The 24,382-nt window shown below is 41.1% G+C and overlaps 1 protein-coding gene across 1 annotated transcript in view; it reads right to left on the bottom strand.

Moving 5' to 3' along the window:
* The window catches only part of VMP1 (vacuole membrane protein 1), a 118,809-nt gene that overhangs the window by 19,779 nt on the left and 74,648 nt on the right, over positions 1-24,382 (bottom strand). Inside the window, exons 8-9 of the mRNA XM_004608614.3 lie at positions 6,017-6,097; positions 2,017-2,133 (exon numbers count right to left, since the gene is read on the bottom strand). Of these exons, the coding sequence (XP_004608671.1) occupies positions 2,017-2,133; positions 6,017-6,097 (198 nt within the window). The remainder of the gene's footprint in view (positions 1-2,016; positions 2,134-6,016; positions 6,098-24,382) is intronic.

Below are 24,382 nucleotides of genomic sequence, written 5' to 3' on the forward strand. Positions count from 1 at the left end.
CTTTGAACACTAGCATCCTCAGGTGTTCTATGGGCTGTGGGTGGCAGAGGCTGGCACCACACTGCTAAGCCTGCCCCTACACGCTGCACTCACACCTCTTTAGTCACAATCTATGGCTCTTTGTCTCTTCAGCAACACTTTTCTTCCTCATTATTGCCCACATTAACATCTGGTTGATTTTTTTTTTTGGTAGAAGCTACTGGTATCTTGGGAGGAGGCCTTAAATAGCACGTGTGAAAGAAAGTTACAATCAACAAATGGCACTATGCTCTAAGTTCATGGTCAGTAAAGAAATGACTTACTAAAAAAAAAAAAAAAAAAAAAAGCAACTTTTGGGCCACACCAGGTGATGCTCTGGGATCACTCCTTGCTCTGTACTCAGGAGTTACTGCTGCCAGTTCTCAGGGGACCATATGGGGTGCTGGGAATCAAATTCAGGTCAGCTACGTATAAGGCAAGCGCTCTACTCATTGTACTATCATCCTGGCCCCCTTGAATAAACAGTTTTATGCTTCAAGAAGTAAATACAGATTTAAAAGAAAGAACCAGAGGAAGGAAAAGATGGCAAAATAAAGAGAAAAAGAGGAGCCATCTGATCTGTGTGCTTTGTATTCAGGAGGCCAGGTGGATTTGATTCCCAAGCTTCACCAGGAACAACCCTTAAGCACAGAGCTGTGATAAAGCTGTGATTAGTCCCTTAGCACTCTTGGGGGGGGGGGGGGCGGAGGAAAGCAGGAAAGGAAAGGCATAAAAGACAAAAAAAAAGACAAAAAAGAGGGCAAATGTGAGGGCTCAGAAAAAGCACACTGATGGGGCTGGAGTGATAGCACAACAGGTAGGGCATTTGCCTTGCATGCGGCCGACCCGGGTTCGAATCCCAGCATCCCATATGGTCCCCTGAGCACCAACAGGGAAAATTCCTGAGTGCAGAGTCAGGAGTAACCCCTGTGCATCGCCGGGTGTGACCCAAAAAGCAAAAAAAAAAAAAAAAAAAAAAAAAAAAAGAAAAGAAAAAGCACACTGGCCTAGAGCTCCTGCCTTGCAGGTGTAGTCATGTTCAAATCCATAGTTTCCAACAGAGCTGAATGTGATCCAGGCAGCCCACATGCAGTTTCATGGATGCAACATGCAAGTTCTGGATGCACCACAGCCAGGTGTATGTGTGATTACCACAAAAAGGAAACTTGGGGCCAGAGCAATAGTACAGTGGGGCTTGCCTTGTAACTGGCCAACCCTGGTTCAAACCCTGGTTTCCCATATGGTCTCCTGAACACTGCCAGGAGTGATTCCTGAGTGCAGACCCAGGAGTAACCCCTGAACATTTCTACGTGTCGTCTCAACTCTGGCACAAAAAGTATATGCGAGGGGCTGGAGCAATAGTATAGCGGGTAGGGTGTTTGCCTTGCATGCAGCCGACCCGGGTTCAAATCCCAGCATCCCATATGGTCCCCCGAGCACCGCCAGGAGTAATTCCTGAGTGCATGAGCCAGGAATAACCCCTGTGCATCACCGGGTCTGACCCCAAAACCAAAAAAAAAAAAGTATATGCGAGTGCCATGTCAGAGAGTGGGACCTCCAGCAAGCATGGGGGGTGGGGTGGGGGTGGTGTGTGTGTGTGTGTGTGTGTGTGTGTGTGCGCGTGCGTGCAGCCTGAGGTCAGCCCCCTGAAAGTATGAGCACAGTAGCCAGGCAGGCATGCAATCCCTGGTTATCAAGGACAGAGACAAAGGGAAAGAGGGGGAAAGACACATTTAAAAAACTATTCAAGAAACTATTTTTTAAAAAGCCTATAATGAGAAAAACAATAAAGGAGCACAAATTTCTAGCGGGAATGGGGGAAAATAATGCCTGAATTGATTTCACAATGATGTTTATGATTGAACATTTAAACAAGTTACTAATAACAAAAATAAAAGTAACAGTCTTAATCTGCTTTGGGATAAACAAGCAAACCTTATTTTAGTGCATGCTAGTGTACTCATCATCTTTAAATAGGGAATCAAAGAATATAAATACCTGTATGTGCATTTTAATTATTGCTTTTCCAATGAGCGTTGCACCAAAGAAGGTCCAAAACGGTACAAGAAAGTGTCCACATGTTATTCCAGCCAGATCAAAGAGAGGATTTGGAATCTATAAAAAAATAAATAAAATTAGAATTGCAGTTTCATATATAGTCCCCCAAAGTTTAATTTTTCCACCAATAAGTAAGAGGAATTCTGTTTTAAGCCTTACTTAAAATGAAGAGTGTGGTACGGGTTCCCTGATCAGTGCCAGGCTGTTCAGAAGGTGAGGGAAGTATACTAAAATATCTCATACTTGAGTCTCATACTCATTTCAGGCTGTTCAATCTGCTCAAAGCAAACCCAGCTGTCCTGTTGCTCATGTTACTATAGTTAATGCCCCATAAATACACTTTTTCCATCACATTAGAACTGGAGAGAGTGAATGGAACTGCAGGAATTTAATCCCATTCAGTATATACGCAGCCATTTAGTGGCTGTTTACTAGGGTGACAGATAATTGGGTGGCAAAAGTCTTAAGATTATTTGTTATATTATGATTGAAAATCTACACAATAAAAAAAGAATAGCATAATAAATGTATTTATGTCTATAGTAATCATATAGATTCACAAATACATTTATAGGTAAACGTGCTTTTATTTCTCAAGATAACCAAGTGTGGGAGATGACAGCACAGATTCAGATGTTTTGAATACTAAGTCCCAGACAAAGAGTGATTCACATCCAATATATTCTCCCAAACATTCCCACATTTCAAGAATGCTAAAAGAAAATTTCATGTAAAAAAGACAAAGAAACCGCAGCCATTTGTGAGCACTGTATCCTTTTTTCTCCCACAGAAGTACTCTGCCCTGTGATGCTGACTAAACCATATGTAAGGCAACCAATTTATATAATTTCATTTTTGAAATTTCAAAGAAAAGCCTAGTTTAAAAACATTTGTCAAAATTGTTCTTTTAAAAACAATGTCATGGCTAAATTAGAATTCAAGTGCCCTTCTTTTGTAACAACTGGAATCAATAACTTTATTTTTCTCATTTAAATACAAATGCTAAATGCAATTTCAAATTTCATCTGTCACATCCCTGCAGTAACAGTATTTGCACAGCCTGACATCTGTCATATCTTCTATTTTCTCATGGGATTCTCACATCCACATATATTATACTTTTAATAGTTTTCTTTTATTATCTGGCTCTTCTTCATGCTAAAATGGAAAACATGTACAAGATACTTACAAGAGTAAATAAAAACGAAAATTTCATAACATTTTGTGGACTTCAGTCTAGGTTAGATACTGTCAGTAGAACATAATCAATGAATCTAATCTTAACATGTGCATGTTACTCATCTGATTATTGGGCCATACCTGGTGGAGCTCTGGGGACCATGTGCTGCTGGGAATCTTATTTACCTTAGTTTAAATGTTAACAACTGGGCCAGAGAGACTGCTCAAAGGGCTGAGCAAATACACTGCATGTAGGAGGCGTGGGTTCATTCTTTGGAACCACAAGTTCCCCTAAGTACTGCTGGGAGAAGGACCAATCACTGCCAGGTGTGGCCTCAAATTGTCCCCTCCCCCCAAACCAATGAACAACAAATAACTAATAAACTTTCTTTGACTGTAAACTGGGTACACAGGAAAAAAAAATGCACTACAAGTTTTTAATTTACTTTTGTTTTGGCACCCCCACCTGACTTGGTACGTAAGGGCTGTTCTCGGCTCTATGCTCGGGGGTTTCTCCAGGCAGTGCACAGCATCCTGCGGTGCCATGGATCAAATCTGGGACTCTCACAAGCAAGCTTGCTTTCAGTCTACTTAGTTATTTCTCCAGCCCCAATATTAAAAAAATTTAATAAAGTCCCAAGGAGGACAAACTGATTTACTGACTTGTGTTAGACACTGATTATTTCTAGTAAAATACATAGAAAACAGGCTAGTATAAAAAGGAAGTTTTTATTCATAGTAGTTAGAACACAACCATTGATAAATGGGAAAAAACATTTTAAGCCAGAGTGACAGTCTAGTGGGGAGGCTACTTGGTTTGTACGTGGTCGACCTGGGTTTGATGCCTGGCACTCCATATGATACCCCAAGAACTACCAGGAGTGACCCCTGAGTGCAGAGTCAGAGCTCTGGGTAACACTGAGTGTGAATCCAAAATAAAAAAATTTCTTTTTTGCTTTTTGGGTTACACCCGGCAATGCACAGGGGTCACTCCTGGCTCTGCACTCAGGGATTAATTACCCTTGGCGGTGCTCAGGGGACCATATGGGATGCTGGGAATCAAACCCGGGTCGGCCGCGTGCAAGGCAAACACCCTACCCGCTATGCTATCGCTCCAGCCCCAAATATAAGTTTTTGTTTAATAAATATTTTTGGTTTCTAAATTGAAGGTACTTAGTTTTGTTTTCCAGGAATAATTAAAGTTAAATGTTATCTCCTTTCACTTCCCGTTCCCCTCTACCCTCCCACACCTGGTGTTCCTCTGCTAGGAATCAAACATAGGGGTCTTGTGTGAAAAAGACCAAACTACCTCCCTGGCCATGTTAAGGCCTTTACTAAGGTTTCTACATCGTCAACTCAATTCCTAAAACAATGTTGTATAGAATATCACTATACCCATTTTACAGATGAGAAAAGTGAGATAGGTGGTTAAGCATTATTTCAGCATAAAATGCAGAAAAGAATTTGTATCCAGGCAATGAGTGGCTCTCAAATTTGCTCTTAATATAAAAACATTGACTAATTATTATTTATTAAGCATTTCTGCTTAAATTTGTTCTTCAAGGCTTCCACAGTGCCTTTTATTTATCACTGTATTTCCAGTCTCCCTCACTAGACTTCAAGATGTTTGAGAAAAAGGAATATATCGTTCACGTCTTTATTCCAAGCATGGCATGACTGATACAAAGCTGATGAGTAACAATAAAAAGTGGTTTGAGTCTTTATGTTCTAGGCAGTGTTACTTCATATACATTAACTTAACTCCTCACATTAGCCTTTACTAAAGTGTCTTTTTGTTCCATTTTATTTTAATTTTTTTCTATTGTAGGGGAGAGTGGTGCATGTGGCCTCAGCACACACTCAGCACTGGTGATTAAGGTCATGGCCTCATTTTCGATGAGTGCCTTCCAAACCACTGACCTATCTTCTGGGTCCTTCTCTGGGATCAGCAGGAATGTACTGACCACCTCAGTGGCAGCTGCTTCTTTGTTTTTCAGTTGGAGGGTGGGAGACCATTATTTGGGCCACAGCTGGCAGTGCTCTGGGCTTACTCCTAGTACTGTGGTAAGTGATCACTCCCAGCAGTGCTCAGGGGACCATATATGAGGATGGGATCAACTGGTGTTGGCCACATGCAAGACAAGCACCTTGTCTCCTGTACTACCTCTCTGGCCCCATAGTGCCTTCATAGTTCACTCAATCTAGATGTCTCCATTGGCTTTCTAGGTATCAATGTCACTTAAGTCAGGTTTTATATTGATTCGTTCTTTGTACTTACTGTCACTGTCATCCCGCTGCTCATCGATTTGTTCGAGCGGGCACCAGTAACGTCTCTCATTGAGACGTTTTACTGTTTTTGGCATATCTTTGTACTTAATGCTTTGAAATTTTGGGAAAGGTTTCCTAAACTTCATTCTTTCTCTCTAGAAAGAATGAAGTCATTGTTACTGGGTTAAATTCACTTGATCGTAAAGTCTGTGGGAGAAGGATAAATTCTGTCTCTTTATTGCTACTGAATCAAGCCATTCAGATATGAAGTCATCATTGTATGATGAAATATCTAAAAGCCAATAAGCAAGATATGAATCTTTCCAAGAGAGAACAGCTCATCTGCTGAGTAAGATGACTGATTAATAAAATTACATTTCTACTAAAATGGACAATATAGTTTGTTCATTTTGAAGAGTATCCTTAAAAATAAGTTGGATCAAAATATGATGTCTACCACTTGCTGGAATTTCTATTAATGTAATTTACTTACTGATGCACAGGCCAAAATTCCAAAAAATCCAACCTTCTGTACAAGGTTTTGAACAGCCAGTTTAGCCCGGGTGGGAAAGTCCTATACAGAAAAAAAGCACAACATTTGTAAATGTACAAGGAATAGGGAAAGGTGGCTTATTGTAGAACGAAAATATCTCACATTCTAAAAGCATTGATTCATTTACTAAATAACTAAACAAAGATCACAGCAGGTTGCACTGGAGAGCATGCAAATAAAATCTCGTGGAACGTTCTATCTTAAAATGTATTACTTCAAGAATTAAAAACATTTATTTTGGGGGTTCCCTGAAAGTAGAAATAATACACATAATAAACCAAATAGGAACACCCCTTTCTCCTTCCTTTCTACTTTCTGTTTCTGGGAGATGTTCAGAGGTTACTCCTGAAAGTGCTCAAAAGACCATATGGGGCACAGGGATCGAACCCCAGTCAGTCAAAAGTAAGGCAAGCATCCTACCCTGCTGTACTATCGCTCCTGCTCTAACTCTTTTCTTTTGGAAACACTGAGATACCACATCTTTTTATCACAAATAACTCACCAGATTCATTTTATGACAAATATCAGGGAAAGAAACCCTAAAATTCTTTCAAGACTGTCAATGAAGGCATCTCTGCTGATCACTAGGCAGAAGGCAATAACTAACAGAAATAACTAAGCACCAAGCAACCATTATCTCACAAAACAAAATAACATCTTACATTTCCACAACACTTTATTTAAGCTGTCATCTACCTTGTGGTATAAGTATAAATATATGGTGTACATTCGATAATTATTTAGCATAGCGGTAAGGGTGTTCGCCTTTCACACGGCCGACCCGTGTTCGATTCCTCCGCCCCTCTTGGATAGCCCGGCAAGCTACCGAGAGTATCTTGCCCGCACGGCAGAGCCTGGGAAACTACCCATGGTGTATCGGATGTGCCAAAAAACAGTAACAAGAAGTCTCACAATGAGAGACGTTACTGGCGCCCACTTGAACAAATCCACGAGCAATGGGATGACAATGACAGTGACACTTAGCTTTATAATTTATGATAATAATATAAATTATGTTGTATAGTCATATATTTTTTCGAGTATATTTGACATGTATTATATGTATCTGTTTATTCTGCTTTTTTGGATATTTGTATATACATATGGGCTGGAGCAATAGCACAGCGGGTAGGGCGTTTGCCTTGCATGCGGCCGAAACTGGGTTTGATTCCTCCGTCCCTCTTGGAGAGCCTGGCAAGCTACCCGTGGCATATTCGATATGCAAAAAACAGTAACAAGTCTCACAATGGAGACGTTACTGGTGCCCACTCGAGCAATTCGGTGAATAACAGGATGACAGTGCTACAGTGACAGTGCTTGTATAAATATATGCTTAAAATCCTAACCCAGGGGCTGGAGAGATAGCACAGTGAGTAGGACAGTTGTCTTGGACATGGCTGACCTGGGTTGAATCCCTGGCACCCCACATCTCCCAAGCCCTGCCAGGAATGATGACTAAAGGCAGAACCAGGAGTAAACCCTGAGCAGAGATGGGTGTGGCCCCTCCCCCAAGAAAAAAACACCTAGCATTTCTGGTCTGAGGAATAGTATAGAAGCTAAGCTGCTTGCCTTGTGTGGCCAACCCAGGTTCAATGACACCCGGGTATCACATACATGGTCTTGGCATCACATATGGTCCCCCATCCCTCACCAGGAGTAATCTCTGAGCTCAGAATCAGGCACAGAACCTGAGCACCTTTGAGTGTAGCCAAAACAAACCAACAAACCCTGAATCCAGAGGATGCTCAGGAGATCAGAGGTTACTCCTGGATCTGGGCTCAGGGGATCATATCAGATACTGGGATCAAACCCGGGTTGGGTGCCTGCAAAGCAAATGTCCTACCCACTATACTATTGCTCTGGCACTGAGATACGTTGTTTTGTTGTTGTTTTTGCTTTTTGGATCATACCCGGCGATGCACAGGGGTCAGTCCTGGCTCTGCATTCAGGAATTACCCCTGGCAGTGCTCAGGAGACCATATGGGATGTTGGGAATCGAACCTGGGTCAGCCGTGTGCAAAGCAAATGCCCTACCCGCTGTGCTATCACTCCAGCACCTGAGACATGTTTTTGATCTTCAGTACCACAACAAAACTCAATCTAAAAATAAACTAGTTTAGTGCTAGAGCAATAGTACTGTGGGCAGGGTGCTTGCCTTGCACGCAGCTGACCTGGGCTTAATTCCCAGCACCTCATATGGTCTCCCAAATACCATTAAGAATGATCTCTGAATGCAGAGCCAGGAGTAAGCCCTGAGAACCATACGGTGTGGCCCAACGCCCCCCTCCAACAAATAAAACTCAACCAATTCCCTAGTTTTGAAATGATCTGTACACTAATCAAAATTTCAGTTAGAAGGAGGCTGAGGTGGTGATTATGCCTTGCATATTCCTTTTTGGTACTGCTTTCCCCCTTCCCCAACCATGGAGGACCCTGAGAGCTGTCAGGAAAATATGAAGTTGTATTACAAGATTATAAAGTTGTATTACAAGATTATAAAGATTATAAAGTAGTTAAAAGTTTTATTTCCCACTACTGTTGTGATGACTGAAGTCACACTTTTTCATTGTGGTATAATGTGTCAGTGTGTGGAGACTGCATGTTTGGCTATGGCACCAAAGATGACAAATGCCAGTGTTGCTGGGAAGGCACTGGGAGCACTGGGGGCTGAGTTGGTGACTTCATGCCTGCCAGGAAACCATCCTGAGGCTCCCAGTCAGGAGATTTTATTAATAAACACCACGCATTAAAAATTTCATATTGGGGCAGTGTGGCCTAAAACACAAATATTTTAAAAAAGATTTCAAGACTTCTCATAGCAGGGCAGGAGAGCTAGTACAGGAGCTAGGGCGAAATCAGGAGTTAATGCACTTGCTTGCCTTGTGTGCGGCTAATACTGGTTTGATCCCTCGCACCAAGTGGTCTCCAAGCACAGCTGGAAACAACCCCTAACCACTGAGCAAAGATGTGAACCAGGTGTGGGCCCCAAACTCATTAAGTTTAAAATAGTAATAACAAAAAGGCCCTTTAGAGCAAATCTACTTCAATCAGTGGCAAAATATTGAGGGTTTTTTTTTTTTTTTGGGGGGGGGGCTGTTGTTGTTGTTGTTGTTATTTTTTAAAAGTTTTAGGGGCTATATCTAGCTGTGCTCAGGATCTATTCCTGACTCTGGCTCTAGAGGACTGAGGGAATAAATGGGATTCTGGGGATGAATAAGGTTAGCTGTATGCACTGCAAACACCCTTACCCAAGCACTATCTCTCATCCTGAGTAACACCTGCACAGCACGGCCAGTGTAATTCCTGGGACAGAGCCAGGAACTGCTCTGCTGGGCAGGGCCTCCAAATAAAAACAAACAAACAAACAAAGGGGAGAAAAGGGAGCCATTTCCTGGCCTCTCCAGTTTGGGTAGAATTTCTCTCTTTTGTCCTTTTTGGGTCATACCTGACGATACTCAGGTGTTTCTCCTGGCACTGCACTCAGAAATTACTCTCAGTGGTGTTGGGGAACCATATGGGGTGCTGAGGATTAACCTGGGTGGGTTGTAATCGAAACAACATCTGCACATGTATGTTCATCGCAGCACTGTTTACAATAGCCAGAATCTGGAAAAAACCCGAATGCCCAGAACGGATGACTGGTTGAGGAAACTTTGGTACATCTATACAATGGAATACTATACAGCTGTTAGAAAAAAGGAGGTCAAGAATTTTGTAGTCAAGTGGATGGGCATGAAAAGTTTCATGCTGAGTGAAATGAGTCAGAAAGAGAGAGACAGACATAGAAAGATTGCACTCATCTATGGTATATAGAATAACAGAGTGGGAGACTAACACCCAAGAACTGTAGAAATAAATACCAGGAGGTTGACTCCATGGCTTCGAGGCTGGCCTCACGTTCCGGGGAAAGGTCAACTCAGAGAAGCGATCACCAACTACATTGTAGTCGAAGGCCATGTGGGGGAAGGGAGTTGCGGGCTGAATGAGGGCTAGAGACTGAGCACAGCGGCCACTCAACACCTTTATTGCAAACCACAACAGCTAATTAGAGAGAGAAAACAGAAGGGAATGCCTTGCCACAGTGGCAGGGTGGGGTGGGGGGGGAGATGGGATTGGGGAGGGTGGGAGGGACACTGGGTTTACGGGTGGTGGAGAATGGGCACTGGTGAAGGGATGGGTTCCCAAACTTTGTATGAGGGAAGTATAAGCACAAAAGTGTATAAATCTGTAACTGTACCCTCACGGTGATTCTCTAATTAAAAATAAATAAATTAAAAAAAAAAACAAAAAAACAACCTGGGTGGGTCGTGTGTAAGGCAAATACCTTACCCACTGTACTAATGCTCCGGCCCCTGGATAGACTCTCTTGAGTTAATAGAAATTAGGCAATAATAATAATAATAATAATAATAATAAAAACCAAAACACAAAAACCAGATTTCATGTTTTTTAAATTGGTTTTTGTTTGTTTGTGCATTTGTGGGCCACACCTGGCGGTGCTCAGGGGTTACTCCATATTCTGCACTCAGGAATTACTTCTGTGGGTGCTATGGGGACATAGGGGATGCCTGGGATGAAATGCTCCAGCTCCCAGACTGCATATTCTTTCAAATGCCTTACTGCCCATCATCCAATGATCTTTAAGATCTGAGTGAAATGAATCACAATATCAAAATTTAAAAAGTAGAAATCTCCTTTTACCTTTGTTTTAAAAAATATATTATTTCAGGCTACAGACATGGCTCAGCAATAGAATGGTTGCCTTGCTTGTGTGAGGCTCCAAATCTGAGTACTGGCATCGAATATTTTTACAGCCAAAATAATTTTATGGTCTAAAAATTAATTTTTAGCTGGAAAGTTTTACAAGGAAGTGTCTTTTAAGTGGGGGAGTTTTAATTTTTTTTCCCAAGTTGTTTTTATTTATAGCACCAACTTTTAACTAAAGTTAACTAGACAATAAACTAGACGGGTGTTTTGTTTTTTAAAAAGGCTCAAAGCTGGACTGAAAATCGATTCAGAAAGCTTATTATGTGTTTATTAACATATACAGTGAATATGCTACTTTCAGTTCCTGTATTTTCTATGTCTTTCACAATATTCTCAGAATGAAAGTTGTATTCACTCAGAATTAAGCAATTCATTAAATTTTACTTAAACCTCACTGATTTATCTACAAGAAACAAGTATTAGAGGCTGGAATTACAGTGGTTCGGTGTTTGCCTTGCACAAGACCGACCAACTCAGGCTTGATTTCTGACATCCTATATGGTCCCTTGAGCACCTCCAAGACCCTAAAACAAAACAAAACAAAACAAAACAAATAGAAGAGGGGCTGGAGTGATAGCACAGCGGGTAGGACGTTTGCCTTGCACGTGGCCAACCTGGGTTTGATTCCCAGCATCCTATATGGTCCCCTGAGCACCACCAGGAGTAATTCCTGAGTGCAGAGCCAGGAATAACCTCTGTGCGTCGCCAGGTGTGACCCAAAAAGAAAAAAAAAATCACCAGAAGAACATGCATCTTAAGGGAGTATTTTGTTGATGTTTTTCCTTTCCAGAATAATAAAAACTCAGGGAAGCACTGGATTATTATTTGTACAAATATGGACTATTTTACAAAGGCAAGATAACTTACTCAGATTTCGTAAACGTAACTATATTTGGTTGTTTTTATTTTATTTTCAAAGTCATGTTCAAACCTTACTGATAAGGCGACAGAGCACTCAAAGGGCTGAGTGAATGCTTTGCATGCAGGAGCCCTGGATTAGTCCTTACACAGCATGGTTCCCTGAGCACTGCTAGAGGTAACTCCTAGTCAGTAATAGCACCCACTCCCTTATTCCCCAGCACCACTGAGTGTGGACCAAAAACAGAAAAAAGAAACAACTTACTGAGACTGTTTCAATTTTATTAACATAGTATCACCTAAAATTTATTTATCTTTTGCTTTTATTGTATTTTATGCAAGGGGTAGGGGGAGCGAGACACACACCTGGTGATGCCCAGGGCTTACTCCTGGCTCTGCGCTCAGGGATCCCTCCTGGCAGGATCTAGCCCCTCTCCTTTGCTGGAGGTGTTCAGGAACTACTACCGGTGGTGTTTGGTAGACCATAAGGTACTAGGGTACCATATGGTGTGGAGGACTGAACTGGGGTCGACAGCATGGAAGGCAAGCACCTTATCCGTTACTATCTCTCCAGCTCAACAACTGTCTTATGTTATTATTATTATTATGGTTTGAAACAGTGTTCAGGCTACTTCTGGCTTGGTGCTTGGGGATAGTTCGTGGCAGTGCTCAGGGGATCCTGCAGTGCATGACATTCAGCACAGAAAACCTTGAGCTCCAACCTGATGAGTTGTCTCTATAGTCTTCTTATATTTATTTTAAAGTAAAATATACTCATTTTCCATTTGTTTCTAAAATAAAGAGAATCATAGTCTAAATATTTGACAACCTAAAAAAAATGCACATGTATAAACTCAACACCTGCCCCCAAAAGCTCTTTTACTAAAGTTTAAAAGAAACATTTAAACAAAACTTGCCATCAAATGAGCTGAGAAAATGTGCACTAATAATAAATATTTTAAAGAAAAAGCAACAAATCAGTACATTAGGTAGTTAATATTTAAGTTAAATTAGAAGGAAATTAGTATTTACTTAGTGGTTCTGATATATTTGTGGGAACAGAGTAGCAAGTAAAATATGATTACTTCCTCAATTGACTTCTTTATTAAAAAAAATCTGTACAACATCAAATTCCTCTTAATAGTTTCATTTCTCTGCATTCACATTTCACAGCATTTACCTATTTCACAATTTAAGAGCCCAAGTAAAAAGTTCATACACTAGCTCTACCTAAAAAAAAAAAAAAAAAAAAAGCAGCATGCAGGGCCAGAGTGATAGTACAGTGAGTAAGGTGCTTGCCTTGCACTCAGCTGACCTGGGTTCCATCCCGGCATCCCATATGGTCTCCAGAGCACCACCAACAGTGATTTCTGAGTGCAGAGCCAGGAATTGTTGGGTGTGCTTGCCTTCCCCCAGCTCACCAGAGTAGCATGCATTTATAATTAGTAATCACAAATTGCTATTTACACTTTGATATAAAAATAGTGTTACTGCTCCCATAAATAATAATTGCATATGGAAAGAATTTATGCCTCTGAAGGTAATAATGAGACTATTAACACTCTCCCTGACACTATAAAAACAAAGATGAAATAAAGTTACAGTAAGGTCTTATTTCTGAGATTTCATTAAAGATGGAGAAATTGGGGGCTGGAGCCGTAGTACAGCGGATAGCGCATTTGCCTTGCACGAGGCCAACCCAGGTTTGATTCCCAGCATCCCATATGGTCCCCCGAGCACCGTCAGGAGTGATTCCTGAGTGCAAAGCAAGGAGTCAGCCCTGAGCATTGCCGGGTGTGACCCAAAAAGCCAAAAAAAGGGGCTGGAGTGATAGCACAGCGGGTAGGGTGTTTGCCTTGCACACGGCCGACCCGGGTTCGAATCCCAGCATCCCATATGGTCCCCTGAGCACCGCCATGGGGTAATTCCTGAGTAAAGAGCCAGGAGTAACCCCTGTGCATTGCCAGGTGTGACCCAAAAAGCAAAAAAAAAAAAAAAAAAAGCCAAAAAAATAATAAAATAAAATAAAACAACAAAAAAATAAAGATGGAGAAATTCTTTAAGGCTTGACAAATATATGAAAAAACATTTTGTCTTTATATTTTTGGTGATACCTCTAACACTGATCTTTATTTATTTTTTAATTTTTGCTTTTTGGGTCACACCTGGCGATGCACAGGGGTTACTCCTGGCTCTGCACTCAGGAATCACTCCTGGCGGTGCTCAGGGGACCATATAGGATGCTGGGAATTGAACCCGGGTCGACCGCGTGCGAGACAAACGCCCTACATGTTGTGCTATCGCTCCAGCCCCTAACACTCATCTTTAAATGGTGAAAGTTTTATTTGCCTAAATAACTACATGAAAACACCTCCTTAAAAGCAACTGAGATACTAGGCGGGGGAATTGGCCACCTGGGGTATGATGTTTGAATGGATGAACGAATGAAATTATCATTAGCATACTGTAAATCATAATACCTCACTAAAAACACAAATAAAAGCAACATAAAATCCCTAAACATGCAAAATGAATGCCATATCAGGGTCAGAGAGATAGCTCCTGTGCACAAAGGAGGCCTGGGTTTGATTCCCAGCACAGCACAATCTCCAGAGCACCACAAAACAAACAGACAAAATAAAATAAATAATTTATTCGTAAACTGAAATGTATATTTGACTAACAACTTTGATTTGCTCAATCAATATGGTCAGCGGTTTTATAGACATAAAAAGAGAGTCTTTTAACCTGTTACTGCTACACTGGCTTTCTGTCACACCTGGCAGTGTACAGGGCTTATTCCTGGCTCCAGGGGCATGTGTGGGCGAGGGATCAAAATGGGTGTGACCACCGCAAGGAAAATGTTCTATCAGCTGTACTCTCTGACTGGCCCTCATGTTACAATTTTTGATGAGCTACAGTTCTTCTTGGTTTTGGTAACGATATGGTTGTACTGCAAATATTCAAACCACAGAGCCATTGTCTCAATAACAAATCACTGTATATACAGAGAACTTATGTTAAAATATCCTCGATCTGTGCAACTCTTGAATAATCTAAAGTGATTTGCTAATTTTCATGCCCTACTTAAATATGCTGTCTGGGGCAGGGGTGCAGCTCAGTGGTAGAGCTCTTGCTTGCATGTGTGAGGCCCTGGGTTTTGATTACCAAGAACTGAAAAAAAAAATCTGCTAATCTATACCTATATAGTTAACCAGAAATGGAATCAAAGAGTAATGATCACTGAATACTTGAATTTGTTTCAGCTTACCTGAAATATCAACTTGTTAGAAATACTCTATAACTGACACCCAAGGACAGTAGACACAAGGGCCAGGAAGATTGCTCCACAGATGGAAGCCTGCCTCATGAGCTGGGGGGGAAGGCAGTTGGACCAGAGAAGGGATCACTAAGTCAATGATGGAGGGATCGTTTGGGATGGGAGATGTGTGCTGAAAGTAGATAGAGGACCAAATGTGAAAGCCTCTCAGTTATCTATGTTGCAAACCTTAATGCCCAAAAGCAGATAGAGTGTATGGGGGAAACTGTCTGCCACAGAGGCAGGGGGAGGGTTAGAAAGGGATGGGTGTTTGATCATTGTATGACTGAAACTCAAACATCAAAGTTTTAGAACTGTATCTGACTCAAAAAAAAGAAAAGAAAAGAAATACTCTAGTATCTGTGTAGAAACTACAACATAACAAATTACTTCAGTGCAAAACAGTACTGATTCACTGACTACAAAGTAAACAAAGTTTTTTTTTTAAAAAATCTTATTCTGATTTATATATGCAGTTCTGGGAATCAAACCTGAGGTTCCTGAAAGCAAAGCATGTTGTCCGGCATTGTGGACTATCCCATGGCAAGGTAAGCACTTTACCATCTACTGTACTCTTCTCCAGCCTACAAATTATTCATTTATTTTTTGGATTTCAGGATACATCCAGCAGTACTCAGGGCTCACTCCTGGCAGAGCTAAGGCATCATATGGGGTATCAGGGTTGAACCTGGGTCAGCCGCATGCAAGACAAGAGCACTACCCACTGTTTTATCACTTAAGCCTGCAAATTACTTTTAATATTGACAACTCATAATATATCTCAACTAAAGGAACTGGAAAGGTTTTCCCTCTTCAACATCCTAATAAATGCATCTGGTAATTAGCAACTTTGACATTCAAATTTGAAGACTGAATTAAGTTCAAGGAAGAAAAAGTTTCAAATATTTTAAATGCTGTTTAAAAAAACTATAAGTGTTTTTTTCCATACATAAAATTTTATTTGTTTTTGGCTTTTCTGGGTCAAACCCGGGCAATGCTTAGGCACCATATGGGATGCTGGGGATTGAACCCGGGTCAGCTGTGTACAAGGCAACTACCCTACTGCCCCTGCCTGCTGTACTATCGTTTTGGTCCCTCATACATAAAATTCTAAAGACAAAATAACAATGTTTTCCAAAAATTAAGGTTTGTGCTTACAAGAAGTTAAACTCAAGGGGCCAGGAATGTGGCTCAGGGGCAGAGCACATGTCTCAAGTGCAGTTCAGTTTTAGATCCCTGGCGCATATGTAAACACACACAATTAAACTTGACCAAAAAAAGCTGGTGACTACTAAATGGAGGCAAAAACAAACAAACAAAACAAACATGAGGGCATTGTGGTTCTTTTTTTTTCTTTTTTATTTTTTAACTGGACATATGTGGTGGTGCTCCTGGGAGTGCTCAGGGGAGCTTAGGTGGTGCTGGGGATTGAACCCAGGTCAGCCATGTGCAAGGCAAGTGTCCAACCCTCTGAGCTATCTTCCCAGTCCTTCAAAAAAAAAAAAAAAAAACACCAAGCCAACAAACAAAGAGAGCATATGACAATCTGTGGATGGAAAAAAAAAAAAAAAACAAAACCTAAGGATACTAAGAAAGTGGCTGAGATGAAGCTAACTTAAATATCCCAAATTAAGAAAACTGTATCAGTGTGGAATCCACAATATGTCAGGCACAGGAAACTAGACTGAAAACAGAGGGGCCGGAGCGATAGCATAGCGGGTAGGGCGTTTGCCTTGCACGCGGCTGACCCGGGTTCGATCCCTGGCATCCCGTATGGTCCCTCAAGCACTGCCAGAAGTAATTCCTGAGTGCAAAGTCAGAAGTAACCCCTGAGCATCGCTGGATGTGGCCCAAAAAACAAAAAAAACAAAAAAACCAGAAACAGAAGTGTGCACTTCTCTATTGTGAGAAATATAAATAATAAGATTATTTTTCTAAGATAGAATCAATAATACTTAACAAACTTATAATAGGTCTTAGAAGAAGGGGCAGAGTTTAAATTCCACATCTATGTAGAAAAAAAGTTTAAAGTAAGAAATTTATGACAATAAATGGAAAAGTAATGCATTTTAGGAAAAATTAAATACAAAATGATGTTATGAAAGTTGCATGGTATGAACAAAGAAAAGAGAATTGACAGGTTGAAAATGTGGGACCTCCTTGGGAAGGGGCAAGGCAAATCCCCCTTTTCCATTGCCCTTTCTATCCCCCCCATTTGAAGCCCAGTAGCGACACCAAAACCCCAGAGCTTCTCTCTGGCATACAACACAGCCCAGATTCACAGCTTAGGATAATCTCAAGAACCCCAAGACAAAGAATCCTATCATTTCTACAGGTCCTGGATTGAGCAACTACATATGGAGCCATGTAACACGATAGCAAATTCCACAAAACTGACAGCCACATAAGAGCACAGAGCAATAAGCAAAACCAGCAATACAGAAGGCTCAACTAGCAACAAACAGCCTGCTTGGTAAATCCTCAGACAATGACTTTTAAAAAAACACCATTGTGAGATATAACAATTTTCACATTTTTTTTTTAACTGAAACGTCCCATTTACCATTTTGTTGTAGCAAGCAATAAGAAATAGCCTGCTAAGTGGGCAGACCTCAGGGGTAGGGGGGAAACTGGTGACAATGGTGAAGGAAAGGTCACTGTAGTGGTGGTAGGATTGGTGCTGAAATCCTGAATGTCCAAAATAACTGAATTATGAACAACTTTGTAAATAATGGAATTTAAAGTTAGGGGGAAAAAACAGAAGAAAAGGGAATTGAGAGTAATCTCCCAAGCAGTTTGTTAAACATTTTATTAAAAATGTCACCACGTGGGCCAGAGAAATGAACTAGGTGGGCTAGGTATAAGGAAGATGAGGGTAAGGTGATCACATTGGTGCCCTGAGTCACACAAGAGTGATACCTAATGGCAGAGCTTGGAGTAAGCCCTAAGCATGGCTGGATGTGAATCACATACCCCTTCCCCACAACACACACACACACACACACACACACACACACACACACACACACACACATGCCAGGAAAATGCATTTCTAAACAAAATCATAGTTTTAGAACATCATAAAGCAGGAGTATAGCAATGTAGCTGTCCCTGGAAAATCATGTGCAAATGACATGTTGTTAGGAAAGATATAAAAGAATTATATAAAGACCCATCAGGGAGAAAATGAATGAGGAGGTCCAAGAGTTTTTAGGGGGTATCAGACATAAAAAAGTAAATTAGATTCTCTGGGAAGGATGAAAAGGGAATTGGCTGAAACTAAAAATGTTAAGGAAAATGTTTAACAACATCTTACAGCAGTAGAGTGGGGCTGTCCCTTTTATAGCTTGAGAGAGGCAAATCAAAACAATGAACTGCAAAAGATAACAGGCTATGAGCTAACAGAAGTAAGTCTTTATCTCAAGAAACAGTAAAAATGTAAAGTTTTGATAAATCAATCCAGACCCCTATTAGGAAGAGGGACAAGAAGTCTATATCATATATACCATATCCCTACATCTATCTCTGTGGCTCCATATCTCTTTTAAGGTGATCACCAGAATAATCATATCCATTTTTTGTTCCATGTAGAACTTAAAAATATGTCAGGCTGAGGCCAGGAGTGTAGCTTAATGCTACATGCTTCACATGTATGCAGTGCTAGGGTCTATTCTTGACACACCCCTCCACCCGTGTATCTTCCTCTTGCCTCCCCAAATCATGGCAGTCACATTTTCATATTGTACAGCCCATGGCAGAAAAAAAGGAGGAAAATGACTCTCAAAAGACATTTCCTTATTACTCATCACGAGGGCAGCAGAAGGCTCCAAGGAACAGAGCACATGCTTTGCATGCTGGAGCCCCAGAGTCGATCCTCAGCACTGCATGGTCCCCTAGCACTGCTGGGTGTGGCCTCGGCCTCCTCCCACCACCCCTTCCCAGAAGATTCACCATGAGAAAACTACTGATTTATTATGACAAAAACCACTTGGCTATGCAGAAAAAAAACCAACACCCCTTGGAATAGTACAGCATTTAATACTTATTTTCGCACTCATGTCTTGTATTAAAATCTGATCTTGGACCCCCGGGAGCATTCAATAGCTGTAACACAGGGTGGGGCTGGATTCTGAGTGCTACAGATTTGCAAACCCATGAGCAAAACCACAGCATACAGAGCTTGTTGGGCTAGGTTTCAATAAAGGGGCCTTTCCAAAGACATTTTACAAAAGGTGTTTGAAATACAAACCTGAAAAAAAATCCTAAAATTAGATTAACAAAGGTAACCTAATGCCTACCAACTGTTTATTTTTTCCATATCTATAAGCAGGTGTGCAAATAAAAAGAACAAAGCAGACATAAAAACTATAGTCTACTTCAAAGTCTAAAGCAAACAGGAAAAACCTTGGATATTTATTACTGTGCTGTTAGTTAGTACCTGAACTGTTTTTCTTATTTTCAGTATAAAACCACCAGTTTCAAATACAGTAGATGCTTCACTGAAACTTAAAAAAAAAAACCAAAACTTTAATCATGTTTGGGGTCCCCCAGAAGTGCTGGGGAGCCCAGGGGTCACCACAGCCACACCCAAGGGGAAGGGGAGGGAGGTCACGCAGCAGCACTTGGGATTGCCAAGGGTCACTGTGCGCGCCAGGCCCACTCCCCTCTGGGCTACCTCCCAACCCCTTTCTATTTTAATTTGGACACTTAGGGTGAGAGAGCACAGGTAGAATAAAAATAAATTGAAACTTTCATAATGTTGTATTGTTTCCTGTGCTAAATAATTAGCCCCAAATTTTATAGCAGTCTTCTTTTCCCTAGATTTTATTACAAAATGGCTAAGCAGGATAACAATGATTTGGAGGATGCCAGACTTAAGAGTTTTCATTAAATACACATTTTCAGTCAAAATCTAGATGACATTTCATGGTCAAAGCTTAGGACAGATGGGGCTGGATGAGGAGGGTTTAGTCCAGCGGGTAGGGCACTAGACTGGCACACAGCAACCTGGGTTCAATCCCCAGCATCTCATATGGTCCCCCAAGCTCACCAGGGTGAGTGCAGTCAGAGTTACCCTAAGTAGCAGAGGATGTGGCACAAAACAGGGTTAGTGGCAGTGGGGGGCAGCAGGAGAAAGACAATCGGGACCAGAGAAAAGAACACACTGGGTAGGCGCTTGCCTTGCATGCAGCTCAACCAGGTTCTATCTCAGGCACCACATACAGTTGCCTTGAACACCAAGAGTGATCCCTGAGTGCAGAGCAAAGAATGAGCACAGCCAAATATGGCCCCCAAATATAAACAAAAAGTCAGAAATGCATATGGAAAAAAAGCATTATTAAAATATTCACTATGAAGGGCCAACGATGTAGCTCAGATGTATGTGATGTGTGATGCCCACTGGATTCAATCCCTCCCCTTCTGCAAAATAAGCCAACCAACAAGTAAACAAACCCCCCAAAATTAACTAAGGCAGCAAGTTTCCCAGTGGCCATTCACATCATCATCTTGGCATTAAGCAACCTGGCATCAAGTTGCAACGATGTTTCCTGTTTAGTCAGTTAATATAGGAGTGATATGAAGAAACAGAGCAGAGGGGCTGGAATGATAGTACAGTGGGTAGAGTTCGCCCTGCATGTGACTTATCTGTGGTGAGCTCTGGCACACCATATAATCCCTTGAGCACTATCACAAGCAATTCCTAAGTGCAGAGCCAGCCAGGAATAACCCCTGAGCATCAAAGGGTGTGGCCAAAAAAAAAACCCAAAAAAAAAAACCAAAAAAAAGAGAGGAAGAAAGGAAGGAAGGAAGGAAGGAAGGAAGGAAGGAAGGAAGGAAGGAAGGAAGGAAGGAAGGAAGGAAGGAAGGAAGGAAGGAAGGAAGGGTGGAAGAAAGGGAGGAAGAAAGGGAGGAAGGAAGGAAAGGAGGGAGGGAGGGAAGGGAAGGGGAAGGGAGGGGAAGGGAGGGGAAGGGAGGGAAGGGGGGAGGAAAGAAGGAAAGAATGAAAGAAAGAGAAAGAGAAAGAAAGGAGAGATAAGAGTTCAAAGAAAAAGTTTTCTGAGAAAGTAATGAAAAAGTGGCATTAAAAATTCTACTATAAATGTGCTTAGAAACTACAACTACAGAACTATTTTAAATGCTATCTTATCGTGTTGAACCAGAGACAAGTTAAGTGACCTTTGGTACCAATGAGGATTGTGCAAGCAGATGCAAAATCCTGCACTAGAGTCCTTCAAGAGAGACAGACCACTTAGAATTGCTTCATGGTGATGGCACTTTGTGGTAAAATCGTGAGCCGGCTCTGAAACAAGAGCTAGCAGGCCTGCCTTTTCAAAAAATAAATGTTGGTGTGGTTGGTTGGTTCTGAAAAGAGAGAACTATAGAGTGTCTTGGTAGTTTTGACCTGGCCTTTACAAGATAAGGGCACTTAACCGTGAAACTTCACTGATGCTAACATTCATCATGGCAGGGTTTGTCAGTTTAACCCTTAGCAAAAGAGCAAGAGCACCTGGGAGCAGGAAGCTTTTCTGTGGAAGTCCTGACGCAATACAAACCAACGCAGTTACTGCGAAGTTTAATGCAAACCCTCTAGAGTCCACGCTGACACATTCTTTAACAGGCCCTGTGGTTACAGGGAAGCTGGTTTCACTCTGACTCACTCCTGCTCAAACAGTTTACTGGAAATGAAGGGGAGGGGGAATTTTCAGAGAAGTCATGTGATGGGCAGACAAACCACAGCCAGTAAAGGTTCAACAGTCAAAAACAGGTCCCAGTAACCACTGACACCCAGAGAAACGTTCCACAGTGGCATAAGTTATATGGAAATGAGACCTGCTGGGTTTCGGATCATTCACACCAAGAACTTTCCCATAAATCTCTGTATGTGAAGAAATGGATACTTCACAGGGGGAAAAACCAGCAGGCATAGGCCTGGTGTGGGAAACAGCAAATACTTTATAGGAAAGTCTAAATAGCAGAATGTTGCAACACTTGCGTGCATGCTTAAATAGTCCTTACTGACACCTTCCCATAGCCTCTAAAATGTATGTACTCAATCATTATCAAAAGAAAGCCAAGGGAAAAAAAAAAAGAAAGCCAAGGGGCTAGGGAGATGGCTCAAAGGGCTGGAGAGCATGCTTTGCCAAGGGGAGCCCAGAGATGGATCGCTAGCACGGCATGATCACTTGAGTGCCTTGTGGAACAAACCTGAGCACTGAGCCAGGAGTAGACTCTGAGCACCCCTGGGAATGATCCAAATCCCCAAAACAAGATGTCAAATGAATCTTTTAGTTTCACCTTATCTTTTGGGGGAAGTTTTCACTGGTTAGACTTTTCTCTGACACGAAAAGAAAATGCACTAGCCCTAAGAGTAAGAACCAGGTCAGAGAGATAGTAAAGGATTAACGCAGTGGCTTTGTGGCCAACCCAGATTTCATCCCCACTCCTCTGCCAGTACCGCACCACTAGGAGTGATCCCAGAGCACAAGGAGAGAGTAATCTCTGAGCACTGCTGGTGTGGCCTCAAGAAACAAATAGGACTGGGTCAAAGAGATAGTACAGTGGGTAGGGTGCTTACTTTGCACATTCCATAAAGTTCTTGCACCCCATATGGTTCCCAGAGCACCACCAGGAATGATTCCTAAGTGCAGAGCCAGGAGTAACCTCTGAGCATTGCTGTGTGTGACTCAAAAACCAAAACCAACCAAATAAGAGACTAAGAATGTTAGAAAAGATGAACTTTTTTCTTTAGCAGTGTTATCTATCTTCATTAATAAAATAATGTAAATAACTGAGGTTTTCCAAATTGGATAGAATTCTACTAAGATAAAAATAAAAGGATTTTTTGCCTTAAGTAAATTTAACTCGTGAATTTAACTTCGATACTTAACTTTAATAAATCAGATTAAATGATTAAATGATTTTTAAATTAATTTAAATTAGTATGAATACTAAAGTCCTAACAGAAGCTATAAATGTTCCCTTAAAGATTAAATCCATAAACTATATAATAGCTTCTGAGTAAATACTTAATCTATGAAGGTTCATAGATTTACAACTTACACGCAACAGAAAGACAAGCTAATCAACACAAACATGGAAGGAAACGCACACTATTTTATTTTATTTTATTCTATTTATTTTATTTTGGGGGCGTTGGCATAGCCAGCAGTGCCCTGAGGCTATTCTTGGCTCTGTATTCAGAAATGACCCTTGATAGTACTTAGAGGACCATATGCAGTGCAGGGGACTGAAACCAGGGCAGCTGCATGCAAGGCAAGTGCGCTACCTGCTGTAGTAGCTCTGGGGCCCCACTGCCAGACATATGTATTTATTATATTTAAACTTTCAATTTCTTATAGGAGTGAGAGACAGTTAAGTTTTCACATGAGCTTACACGCATGGTTCTGTGACAAAAAAAAATCCTAGGAAAACAAAATTATTCAAATCATATTTCTCCAAGAAAACATGTACAACATTCCTACTCTATTGTGTAAGCATTAAAAACAACCCCCTCTTCCCCCCACTTTACTTCAATAATACTGGCTGCTTCCATTTTGGGGGAGAAAACTAGCAAATAAATTACTTTGTTTTCGAATTCTTTTATTTCTAAAGAGGCTTTCATGTTTCCTTTTTTATGCTTTTAATGGCCATAAAATAAACAAGTTACCATAAAAAAAACTTCATTTGTTTCTAAAGCATATAATTTTATAAACCATTGTTTCCATGTCAAAAAAAAAAACACACACCCAGTTCTTTAACTTAATGGTGTCTTCTACATTATCCTTATCCCTTGCTGACAGATGACTATTAAAGATGTGAAACAGCAGGGGTGATAGCGGGTAGAATTCTTGCCTTGCAGGTGGCCGACCTGGATTCCAAGAGCCTGAGCCCCTGAGCCTTGCCAAGAATGATCACTGAGTGCAGAGCCAGGAGTAAGCCCAAAAACCAACCAAACAAAAAGGTGTGAAACAATTAAATTTTTGCTGCACAACAATTTTTTTTTTTGCTCACTGTCATTTATGTTTTATATGGTGGTGCTGAAATATTAAGTTGAAAGTGCTCCTGTCTTTTCTCAGTTGATTCTTCCTCACGAGTGGTATATGAGAAGTACGAACAGGACCAGGTAGGCCCTGTGGAAAACAGATATTTTTGCTGCCACCTCTCAAGAATTTACACATTCCCAGGAGATAGAAGTAAAGTCCATGAACAATTTTGAAAGAAGGCTAAAAAATGTGAAAAGTGACACAAGAAAGATAGCGCAAGAGACAATTTCCAGGGACTGGAGAGATAGTTAAGATGCTCGAGTTGTACCAAACATGATGGCCTCTTAGTATCTGTATTGCAAACCATAATACCAAAAG

The sequence above is a fragment of the Sorex araneus genome, chromosome 3, assembly GCF_027595985.1.
Source record: "Sorex araneus isolate mSorAra2 chromosome 3, mSorAra2.pri, whole genome shotgun sequence".
Lineage (NCBI taxonomy): Eukaryota > Metazoa > Chordata > Mammalia > Eulipotyphla > Soricidae > Sorex > Sorex araneus.